This window comes from Mobula hypostoma, chromosome 19 (genome assembly GCF_963921235.1).
Source record: "Mobula hypostoma chromosome 19, sMobHyp1.1, whole genome shotgun sequence".
Lineage (NCBI taxonomy): Eukaryota > Metazoa > Chordata > Chondrichthyes > Myliobatiformes > Myliobatidae > Mobula > Mobula hypostoma.
The window spans coordinates 48022395-48034853 of NC_086115.1; the positions used below are offsets into that span (position 1 = coordinate 48022395).

The following is a 12459-nucleotide window of genomic DNA, read 5'->3' on the forward strand; positions in this document are numbered from 1 at the left end:
GGTCACAGGCTTCCAACCTAAAAAAAACAAGCCTCTAAAACCGCCCCTGCCTCAATTTTTCATCCCATTGGCTATCTCACCTTGGATCCCACACATTCAAACCAGCCAGCTTACCTTGCAGGTTCTTGCTAATTCTAGGTAGACAATGTCGACCAACTTATCCTTGTCAATCCTCTTGGTCATTATATTTGAGACAATTTCCTCTGCACAAAGTCCTCATCAGTCCTTGCCCTTTCAAATGCAAACAAATCCCGTCTCTGAGGATCTCGTCCAATAACTTGCCCAGCACTGTTTACCGACTCAATGGCCAATAGTTTTGTGGCTTATCCCTGCTGTCCTTCTTGAATAAGGGCATAACATTAGCTATCCTCCAGCTCTTTTGGTACCTCACCAGCAGCTGATGAATTTACAAAGATTTCTACCACAGCCCCAGCTATCTCCTCTCTTGCTTCTTATGATACATCCTAGGATACATCAGGTCAAGCTAAACTTCTTCAACAACAGTTGATGGAGTTGATGGAGAAGATCCTGAGAGGCAGGATTTATGAACATTTGGAGAAGCATAATATAATTAGGAATAATCAGCATGGCTTTGTCAAAGGCAGGTTTTGCCTTACGAGCCTGAATGAATTTTTTGAGGATATGACTAAACACATCGATGAAGGTAGAGCAGTGGATGTAGTGTATATGAATTTCAGTAAGGCATTTAATAAGGTACCGCATGCAAGGCATATTGAGAAAGTTAGGAGGCATGGGATCCAAGGGCACATGGCTTTGTAGATCCAGAATTGGCTTGCCCACAGAAGGCAAAGCATGGTTGTAGATGGGTCATATTCTGCATGGAGGTCGGTGACCAGTGCTGTGCCTCGGGGATCTGTTCTGGGACCCTACTCCTCATGATTTTTATAAATAACCTGGATGAGGAAGTGGAGGGATGGGTTAGTAAATTTACTGATGACACAAAGGTTGGGGGTGTTGTGGATAGTGTGGAGGGCTATCAGAGGTTACAGTGGGACATTGATAGGATGCAAAACTGGGCTGAGAAGTGGTAGACGGAGTTCAACCCAGATAAGTGTGAGGTGGTTCATTTTGGTAGGTCAAATATGATGGCAGAATATAGTATTAATGTTAAGACTCTTGGCAGTGAGGTGGATTAGAGGGATCTTGGGGTCCGAGTCCATAGGACACTCAAAGCTGCTGCACAGGTTGACTCTGTGGTTAAGAAGTTATACAGTGCATTGGCCTTCATCAACCGTGGGATTGAGTTTTAGAGCTGAGAGGTAATATCACAGCTATATAGGACCCTAGTCAGGCCCCACTTGGAGTACCGTGCTCAGTTCTGATCACCTCCCTACAGGAAGGATGTGGAAACTATAGAAAGAGTGCAGCGGTTATTTACAAGGACGTTGCCTGAATTAGGGAGTATGCCTTATGAGAATGAGTTAAATGAACTCAGCCTTTTCTCCTTGGAGCAGTGGAGGATGAGAGGTGACGCTATAAAGGCATATAAGATGATGAAAGGCATTGATCATGTGGATACTCAGAGGCTTTTTCCCAGGGCTGAAATGGCTAACAGGGGAGGTTTAGGTGCTTGGAAGTAGGTACAGAGGAGATGTCAGGGGTAAGTTTTTTACTCAGAGTGGTGAGTGTGTGGAATGATCTGCTGGCAACGGTGGTGGAGGCAGATACGATACGTACTTTTATGAGACTCCTGGGCAGGTACATGGAGTTTAGAAAAATAGAGGGCTATGGGTAAGCCTAGGTAGTTCTAAGGTAAAGACCTGTTCGGCACAGCTTTGTGAGCCGAAAGGCCTGTATTGTGCTGTAGGTTTTCTATGTTTCTATGTTTTTTAACAGCATAAGCTTTAAAAACAAGCTTAAATGGAAATTCACTCAACTCTCTTGACTTTATAGTTCTAAATGGAAAACACTCAAAATAAGGAGTGTGATCAATACCAGAAGACAATCGTGCAATTATTTACTGGATCAATAATGAAAATGCCTCACAAATAATGCTTTTGCCATATTTACCTGCAACCTCATTACTTTTCCATTAAAGTGAAACAATGGAACACTAATTTGCCTTGAATGAATTTGGACAGGATTTTATAAATCAATGACTTCTATTGTATCTAATTAAACAACGTTCACATTTTTTTAAATGCTTCGTGTCTCAGTCCTCTCGTTTGTAGCAGCACTTATGTAAACAGGAGCAAGTACACTGCACCACCTCCCCCCTCCCACCCAGCCTCACCTACAAACTTGTAGATGAAGCTAGAGCAGAATCTGACCACAAAGTAGTGAGTGTATACAGAGTAGAGTAGGAAGTGAGGACACAGCCTTGTGGGGCACCAGTGTTGAGAATAGTAGCAGTCAAATTATTGCTCCCTATTGTCACTGATTGTGGTCTCTTGGTCAGAATGTCAAGGATCTAATTAGAAAGAAAGGTGTTGAGTTCCAGGCCTAGGAGTTGGAGAGGAGCTTGTTTGGAATTACAGTATTGAACACAGATTTGTAGTCAATAAACAATAGTGTAACATAGGTGCCTTTAGCACCCAGATGCTCCAGGTAGGTATAGGGCCAGGGAATTGGCATCCACCATAGACCTGTTTTAACAGTCAATGAGTTGAAGTAGGTTGAGGTTGGATGGGAGGCTGGAGTTGAAGTGTCCATGACCAGCCTCTCAATGCACTTCATGATGGCAGACGTCAGAACTGCTGGACAGTAGTCATTAACGTAGATTAGATTATTTATTATGGGTCCCCGGATGATAGAAGCATGTGGCAAACTCAGATTGAAATAGAGAGAGGTTAAAAATGCCTGCAAATACCCCACCAGTTGATCTACAAAGGATCTAAGGGTATGGCCAGGGATACCATTTGGGCCAGCTGTTTTACATTGGCAACTCTCAGATACACTGATACAATGGTGACTGTAAGTTCATGCGCATTGGAGGCTGTCAGGTTAAGTGGCGACATTCCAATTCCCTACTGTTTAAAACATGCATAGAATGTGTTAAGCCCAAAGGGATTGGTATTGGTATTGGTATTGTATTGGTATTGGCAACGTTAGCTAACTTTGTTTTGTAGCATGGTATCATATGTAACCCCTCCCAAAACTGATGGCTTGTCTGGAATACTATATTGGACTGGTATTGTTTCTTGGCATCCCTGATAGCTTTCTAAGGGTTGGACATTGATTTCTTATATAGTCAGATTCAACTGATTTGAATGCCCCAGCCCTGGACTTCAACAGGAAGAGGATTTCCCAGTTCATCCATGGTTTCCAGCTTGGGATTGACCTCTTTAGTACACAGTCCTCTACACACTTGCTGATAGAGCCCATGACAATGGCAACCTACTCATCTCCACTGGCTGCTGAGTCTTCGAACATAGGTTGTTGATCTTAACTTGTAAAATTCCAAGTAGAAATGGATTATTTCAGACGCTCAAGACTCATGACTGTAAAGGAGGAATTAGATGGCAGACAAAATGGTAGTGTAGTGGTTAACACAACACTTTACAGTACAGGCAGCCCGGGCTCAATTCCCGCTGCTACCTATAAGGTGTTTGCATGTTCTCCCCATGACCGTATGGGTTTCCTCCAAGTGCCCCGGTTTCCTCCACATTCCAAAGCTTACTGGTTGGTAGGTTGATTGTTCATTGTAAGTTGCCCTATGATTAGGCTAGGATTAAATTGAGAGATTGCTGGACAATGCGGTCCCATGGGCCAGAAGGGCTTAGTCCAGGCTGTATGTCAACAGATAAATAAATAAAACAGCTGCAAGGCAATCAAAGTGTTGTGAGAGACAATGAGCATTAAATGGGAGAAAGTCCAAAAGTATAAGTAGGAAGATGCAGTGGAAAATATGTACCACTTCCTTCTCATAAACTTAAAAGAAATGCAAGAGACATTTATAATCAGCAATTGATGCAAAAATTCTAAATTTTATTCAAATATCAATTTCAAAATTTATCTCAATTATAAATATTTTAGGTAATTTGTTTTCTACAAATTTCAACAACAATAAGCTCATCCACACCACAGAATTTAAATGTTTTCATTTTGACACCAAAATGCTTGACTTTTCATAAAGAGATGCCAAGGTCAAATATGGTGTAGGCAAATGTTCAATGAATTGAGTTTAGAAAGTTAGCAATCAGAATAATAATCCACACTATTGCAAACCTTTGTGCATCTGATGCTTAAACAGCGATTAAAACAATTTTGTGGGGTTTTTTAACCATTAAATGATGAATAAGCTAAAATACAAAGAAATCCAGTACCCTCCTTTGGTTTTCATCTCATAGCATTATGTAACTTCTTTGGTGCACTAAAATAATGATGGAGTTAGGCAAAAAGTATTGAGAAGTGCTATAATTAAATTCTGTAAAAGCATTCTATTTCATCCCTTCCCCACTTACCACCAACCAAATCATCCTGTGGAAAATCAATATAAATTGCCTAAGAGCTGACACTTGAGGAGGAGTTTGATGTTTCTTCACAACATCACAAAGGAGTGAATGTCCTTTCCAGAATTGTAAGTTAACAACTCTGGCTGGAGCTATTACAAATCATTGATTAGGTTATCATAACATAAAGAGTGGCTAAAAGATTATACATGAATGTATCTTCTTAAGATGTGAACATTATTTCCATCACTAAAAAATACAGAAAATAAATGTTCTCTTCAAATTAAACCATCAACTTAGGGTTCACAAAATACTAGTACTTGCCTTCATAGGTTTCCAATATGTGCACTGTATCACCAATCTGTAGAGAAAGTTCCATTTCCACCTTGGAGTCATAATTGTATATAGCTAAAATAAAAAAAAACAGCGAATGATGTATATTTAAATGTTCATTTGTTCATAATAAAATTACACACATTTTTCAACTCTGATTTTTTCTTTACATGTACGATATTAAAATGTTTCAAAGATTTAACATTTTGCATGAAAAATAATACTAATAAAAATGGGAGAGCAGGAACAGAGAGAAATTGAAAGCAGATGAGAGGAAGAAGTGAAAAGAACCATGGACAGGACTAAGAAAAAATAATTAAATGGGAATTAATTCTGCAGTTCTGCTTCAGACCACAAGAAAATGACTGATAATGTAAGTAGAACTCTGTGGCAATTCTATTAGCTCTTTCTTCAGGGCAGTAAAATTGCAAAACAACTTAAGTACATTTTGTTTCAGCTGAGTATTCTGGTATATTCAAAAACAACTTCACCAAGCATGCTTGTCGCTCACGATTTTGTTTATATTGGCTATGCAATACAGAAATATGCCCTCCGATCAGGGTCGCGTGAAGCCATGGAAGCAGGTGACAGATGGTCGTATCGGCAGCTAGTGCATATCACAAGTCCTGGTTCTGTGATCGCTGATGGCAAGTAGACAATCGCTGAAGAGCATTGATAATGGCTGGGCTCAACCATCTTGCAAAGACGTTGTCCAGAAGAAGGCAATAGCAAGCCACTTATGTTGAAAAATTTACAAAGAATAATCATGGTCATGTAAAGACCATGACCGCCCACGTCATATGACACAGCACATCATGATGATGAATATTTATGAGATCTTGTTATCTGCATTTATTCAACCATACATGCCAAAAGAACAACAGTATTTGAATGTAATATACAATATGTGGCAAACTATGCATGTAGGACCAATGTGATGTATGCTTTTTATTCAAAAATCCATTACTTCTAATTATCACAATTCTGAAGCATTTCCACGTGATATTTTTCTCTAACATACTTTAAATTAACCCACACCAAAATATGTACATTTTACTTCAATGTGTAATAGATAAAATTTCAGACATGAACTATAATAGGAAAATAAAATGTAAAAACATCACAAGGATCTCTTGTTCCCACTGCTATTATAAATCTACTGCATTTAGCTACGTTATAACTGAAACTGTGCATTCTGGACTTTTCATGCAGCTGAAGCAACAATCTCACTTTTAAGTCCTACAATGATGTCTTCATCAGAGTTATGAAGACATTTTTATCTTAACATGAAGGCAGTAAAACTAAAAGTTCTATGACTTTGATGAATTCTTTTCATTAAAAAAAGGAATGTTCTTGGAAATGACACAGAGAGAAACAAATCTTACCATAAAAGGAATATTAAAAAGGACCTTCATTTTCAATTTGGGTTGAAACTGAAGCTTCTTTTAAATTTTAATTTAACTTGTATCAAATGTGGATGAGTAACAAAACTAACAATGAATCTCCAGCATCAGTAGACTTCATTTTCAAGTTCAAGTCACCATTCTTCAAGAACATGAATCAAAATGACACCCAGATTATTAGTTTGTAATAAAACTGCATACAAATCTGAAACATTAATAGTATTTTTAAGTAAAATATATAACCTCATCTTCTAATGCAAAATCACTCCTTACTCCATATGCAAACAGGATGTTGTAGAATACGTGTATCTGACTTGTGAGGAATAACATTTTCTAACATTCATTTACACTTTTAATAAAGACTTTTTTTCAAATATCCAAGCTATTCTAATTATGTCCACGATATATTTCTCATTTCAATTACAGATCAAGCTGATTATTTTATATTTATTTTCAACGCAGCACGCGCCGCCGTTCCGAATGAATATTGATATGTGTAATTAGGGGTGCCGTGTACGATCCGGATTTAATGGGGACAGCCGTGAAGCATAGAGGAACATCTGGAGAAACTTCTGAAATGCCTGCTTCGCTGCCGCTGCTGCTGTGCAATCGAGAATCTCCGGAGACGAAGGCCTCAAATCCTCGGCTCTCCGTAACACCTGGTGCCGGGGCCGGGGTCGAAGCGCTCGGCAGAGATGATGCTCGGTGCTCAGTGTCGAATAGGTGGCCGGAGGCTCGGAGTTTTTCGGACCGACTCGGAGTCGGACTGTTGTCGGATGCTTCCGGGATGCTGCATCAGCAAGTTGGCAGTGCTGGAGGTTTACCGTCTGCATGAGATGATGGGACTTTCGAGAGAGACTGGGTCTTTTACTGTGCCATGGTCTGTTCTTATCAAGTTACGGTATTGCTTTGCACTGTTGTAACTATATGATATAATTATGTGGTTTTTGTTAGTTTTTAAGTCGGTTTGTCACGTGTTTTCGTGATATTATTCTGGAAAAACATTTTTATCATTTCTTAATGCATGCATTACTAAATGACAATAAATGGGGACTGCGTGTCCTCAATCATAAAACTGTTGTTCAGTTGCCCGACGCCGGCCCCCTAGGCCTAAGTCGACGTAGTAGTAGTCGTTGTTCAGAAAGACAAAAGCTGGTACTGATTTAAATGAACTGCATTCATTTCATTTAAATGAAATTTCTACTGTACAACACACACAACTAACATGTTCTAAGCAACAAATCTGTACTTAAAATACTGGACCATTACTAATAACAATTTGCACCAACACAGAATTTCAATTGCAATGAAAAGATGTCAAGACATTCTTTTGGATGTACGGATGGAAGGCAGCATAGAAGCAGTAGGTACTTGAAAACAAGGATATAGGTTTCAAAACCAACTTTACTAGAGTACAAGCTTACTCACATCAGTGCAATTGAGATAATTAAGAATTTGAGAGAATAGAAAACACTCCTTCTACCAAGTTTTACATTAAGCATATATTTCGCCAGGTGGTGAGCACTGGACCGTCAAATTTTAAGGCAACAAAACACGAATAAAGATTTCAACAAGTGAGCTGAGAAAAGGAGAGTCAGGCATTAACATGGAGGTAGGAATCATCACATGTTACTGATATGGACTGTACTTTAGTGTTGTGTTCAGCACTGAGCTAAGTTTTAAAATGGGTTGACACAGTGCAGAAAATTGCCCAGGATATGAATGGCAATGAGAAAGCTAACCTTGCAGGAGATCCAAAAGGAATGTGTTCAGCCTTCCCATCCATTTGTAGGGAATTCTGATCACCCATTTATTGGTTGATAGGTAGTGACAAATCTGAGATCATGGAACATTCAAGAAAGGTGGGTGGTACAACAAAACCAAGTTAGCAACATATAAATAAAAGCTTGTGCATCTCTGAAAGATATTATCAAGAAGTTTGAGAGGTAATGGTGTAGGACTGATAAAAAGCCATTGCAGCCAATTCTCTACACACAATTCCAGAGGTAAGGATAACTCAAAGCAAGAGCAGCCTCTGTGAGTTGAAGAGCCCTGTGACAATAATCTCTGGTCAATTACACTGAAGATTACAGGCAGGTAAAGCAGGATAGAGAGGAACAAATAACAATGATCAAAGACATTTGTATCTTTGGTAAAATAGAGCCACACTTATGTACCCTGACCACTAGTTTATGTAGATTAATTCAAATTAAGAACCTTCAGAAAAAAAGTGGGACATACATTCATTGGGCACTTTATTAGGTACACCTGTACACCAGCTCATTAATGTAATTATCTAATCAGCCAATCATGTGACAGCAACTCAATGCACAAAAGCATGCAGACACAGTCAAGAGGTTCAGTTGTTGTTCAAACCAAACATCAGAATGGGGAAGAAATATGATCCAAGTGGAATGATTGTTGGTACCAGAAGGAATGGTTTGAGTATCGCGGAAACTGTTTATCTCCTGGTATTTTCACACATAATGGTCTCTAGAGTCTGCAGAGAAGAGAATGAAAAACTAAAAACATCAGGTGAGCGGCAGTTCAGTGGTCAAAAATGCCTTGTCAATGAGAGTTCAGAAGAGAATGAAAAAGGAGAAGGAAGCTGAAAGGAATGTGACATATCACTGTGGCGTATGCCATAAAATGTGTTGTGACAACCTCCTCCTTGAAGGTAGCAACAAGAAGAGGGCACATCCTGGGTGATAGATGTCCTTAATAATAGATACTGCCTTTTTGAGGCATCACCTTTGGAAAGTGGCACCTGCCTCTAGTTCTCAAATAATCCTACTAATCCATATGTCTTTAGAATATAGGAGGAAACCAGAGCACCCAAAGAAAATTCATACATTTACAGGCTGAGTTTTAAAACTCTTTACAGACAGTGGTGGAACTGAACCCAGGTCGCTGGTGTTTTAGTAACATCACACAAACCAGTATGCTACCATGCCGACACCTAAAGCCTTAACAAAATTCATATTTTAAAACCTAAAATAATCTATCAACTAATAATTTTGATTTAATACAAAAGTCAAATCATTCAATTGCAGAGGGAGATCACTCTATTGACGCTGAGAACTATCTCTTTTATTGATCACTTTTTCAGTGAAAACAAGAATCTAAATCTTTTCCAGATAAAATGTTACATACAATAACTATTACGTATATTGTGAAGTAGTTAACAGAGTCAACAATCTAAGCCACTTACTTTCTACAGGCATGTAAAATGCAAGAACAGCAAGGGGAAATGTGAGTATTTAAAGAGACTGGAGAATTTGTAATGTGGATAATGAAGATGCAAAAGAAACTCCCAGAAAATTTATAGTCACGAGTCCAGTGAAATTAAGAAAAATAAATACTATTAAGTAAAAAAAAATGCTATCTCTGAGGCTAAATAACCAGAAAACTACATCCTACGGTTTTGTAAAAGGTAGGCATGGGCAATGCGTGGTCTACTGATCATCATCCAAATTTTGGAGACTCTGGAAATGTTTCTCTATAAGAAAAAAGATTTATTATCATTGACTTACATTACATGAAATTCATTGTTTTTCAGAAGTACAGAGCAGACAAAATTACTTTAGTAACAATATTGTGTTCACGGGTTCATGGACTGTTCACAAATCTGATGGCGGAAGGGAAGAACCTGTTCCTGAATATGGATTACAACAAATGTAACCATCTCCACCTATCCCTCCAACCCCAATCCATTCCAATTTAAGAAAGGAATGAGAAAGAAACATCTCACTCTATTAGCGTGGCTTGGCTCTTTATCTGTTTGATTCATTGAAGGAAAAAATATTTATTGCAAACCATTTTTTTTAATATATAAACGCTAGCTATTGCATGTGCATTATTGTAGTTTCCCCAAACCACCAGAGCCTTCACCTGAATGGAAACCCTTGCATTAAATTGAACTGATCACTTTTAAATCATGTAAAATTTGATATAATCATACCTAAAAATTCTTCATATGCTTATTAATTAATCATTTCTCATTAAGCAGTACAAGGTCTAAAATAGACTGTTTTACAGGTAATTCCTCATCCTTTAGAAACCTATCGTGTATATTTTCTGGGAATTCAGTCTCTAGGGAGTTGGAATTAATTTGATTTTCCAATCTACATAATATCCATATGATCACCTTTGTGCATCTCTAATATTCTCATTTATACCACCTTACATCAAAATTACTATTCTGAAATCTATTAAGCAACCTGCATCAATACTATTTTCCCCACTGTTTCTTGGTTCCATTCAAACCAGTCCTATACTATGCCATGATCTGCCAAGTCAAGATACTTCCCATATCTATAAAATTCATTTCTTATTTACAGTACTACATTATCTCTCCTTTAGCACTCCTTCCTAAATGTTAAATACACCAAAATATTCAGTTTCCAGCTTTACTAGCCCTGCAGAAAAAAATTACCTGATGACAATTAAATTACTTTTTTATGATTATTCTGCTGTTAATTCATCTAGCTTGCTATGTTGGCAGTTAGAAGTAGTTTAGTCAAATGTGATCTGCAAACATTTTTCTAACCCTGAACACATTTGCTTCCTGCCAATTTTCCCATTACCTATATTTTATGTTTACCATTTCTATTGTTTCTCTCTTTCCTGACTCTCTTTACTGATTTCTTTCCTTTCCTTTTATCATTTTAATTACTTGGTATATTTGCAATCCAGAAATTTACTTTTTTCAGGATGCCCATATTGCTTCAAACATAAACACTTAGCCATATAATTTTTTTCAATAAATGTTTTTCATTCTTCCTATCCACATGGATAAGTTTATATTTGCTCATATTATTCTACATTTACCACTACTTTGATCACCTGTGTAGGTTGCAGTCTGGTTTTGCCACTTTTTATATCAGCAGGAAATGTAGATGCACAACATTCAGTTATTAATAAAGATGTAAGCATCCAAGATCACAGCACTAAACTCCAAGGTTGCATACAGGAATGTGTCTTCATAAAAATGGCCACTTATACCTCGACTTAATCTAGCATTATACCCCTCAACCCCTTGATGCCTAATTTGGTGAGCTACTGTATCAAGTGCATCATCTACCCAATTCCAGACCCCAGACTCTGTTTCTTCAACAAACTAATCTCACTTTGGATTGGAACCATGCAGACTACAAGGAATTAAAAGATGTATAATGGAAAAACAGTTCCTAGGGTAAAACACTCCACAGATTTGATTTAGCATCATAATCTAAAAGTATATGAAGTGTTTATTTCGTTGAAACTACTCATCTCCCTGAAAATATACTCCCACTGAATTTTGGGAATTAATACTTACTCACAATTTTGTCCTTTTGACTGAAACTCTGCTACAACCCTCATTGTAGGTTTAACTTTTAATGTATCAGAAGATTTATATCACAGCAGTGTGATACAAATTGACAAAATGGTAGTAATTTATTTGGTGCAAATGCAGCTTTACAGATGATTGGTATATGTACATAATTCAATAACTCAAAAGTTCCAAGTAAAATTTATTATCAGAGTACATACACGTCACCACATACAACCATGAGATTCTTCTTCTGCGGGCATACTTAGCAAATCTATAAAACAGTAACTGTAAACATAAGGAACTACAAACTGTGCATATGCAGATATAAATAAATAGCAATAAATTACAAGCATGAAATAGCAATATAACAGTCCTTAAATGAGTGCAGCTGTCCCCTTTTGTTCAAGACTCTGATGGTTGAGGAGTTGTAACTGTTCTTGATCCTGATAGTGCATGTCCTGAGGCACCTGTACCTGTACCTGATGACAGCAGTGAGAAAAGAGCATGACTTGGGTGGTGAGGACCTTTGAAGATGGATGCTGCTTTTCTATAGCAATGTTTCATGTAGATGTGCTCAATGGTTGGGAGGGTTTAACCATGATGTACTGGCACTACCTTTGGTAGGATTTTCCACTCAAGGCCATTGTTGTTCCCAAACCAGGCTGTAATGCAGCCAGTCAGCACACTATCCATCACACGTTTATAAAAGTTTGCTGAGGTTTTTGATGACATGTGGAGTGGTGTCTCAGAAAGGCAGTGTCCATTATTAAGGACCTTCAGCGCCCAGGCCATGCTCTTTTCTCACTGTTACCATCAGGTAGGAGGTACAGAAGCCTGATGGCACATACACTGTGATTCAGGAACAGCTTCTTCCCTTCTACCGTCCGATTCCGATTCCTACATGGACACTGAAGCTTTGGACATGACCTCACCTTTTTTTAAATATACAGGATCTGCTTTTGCATTATTTTTAAATCTATTCAATATATGTAATCGA

At 38.1% G+C, this 12459-nt stretch overlaps 1 protein-coding gene across 2 annotated transcripts in view; it reads right to left on the minus strand.

Annotated features, from left to right (window-relative positions):
* dock1 (dedicator of cytokinesis 1) overlaps nucleotides 1-12459 on the minus strand; it is a 575517-nt gene that overhangs the window by 509502 nt on the left and 53556 nt on the right. For both annotated transcript variants that reach the window (XM_063071820.1, XM_063071821.1), the window contains exon 2: nucleotides 4737-4820. In XM_063071820.1, the coding sequence (XP_062927890.1) occupies nucleotides 4737-4820 (84 nt within the window). The remainder of the gene's footprint in view (nucleotides 1-4736; nucleotides 4821-12459) is intronic.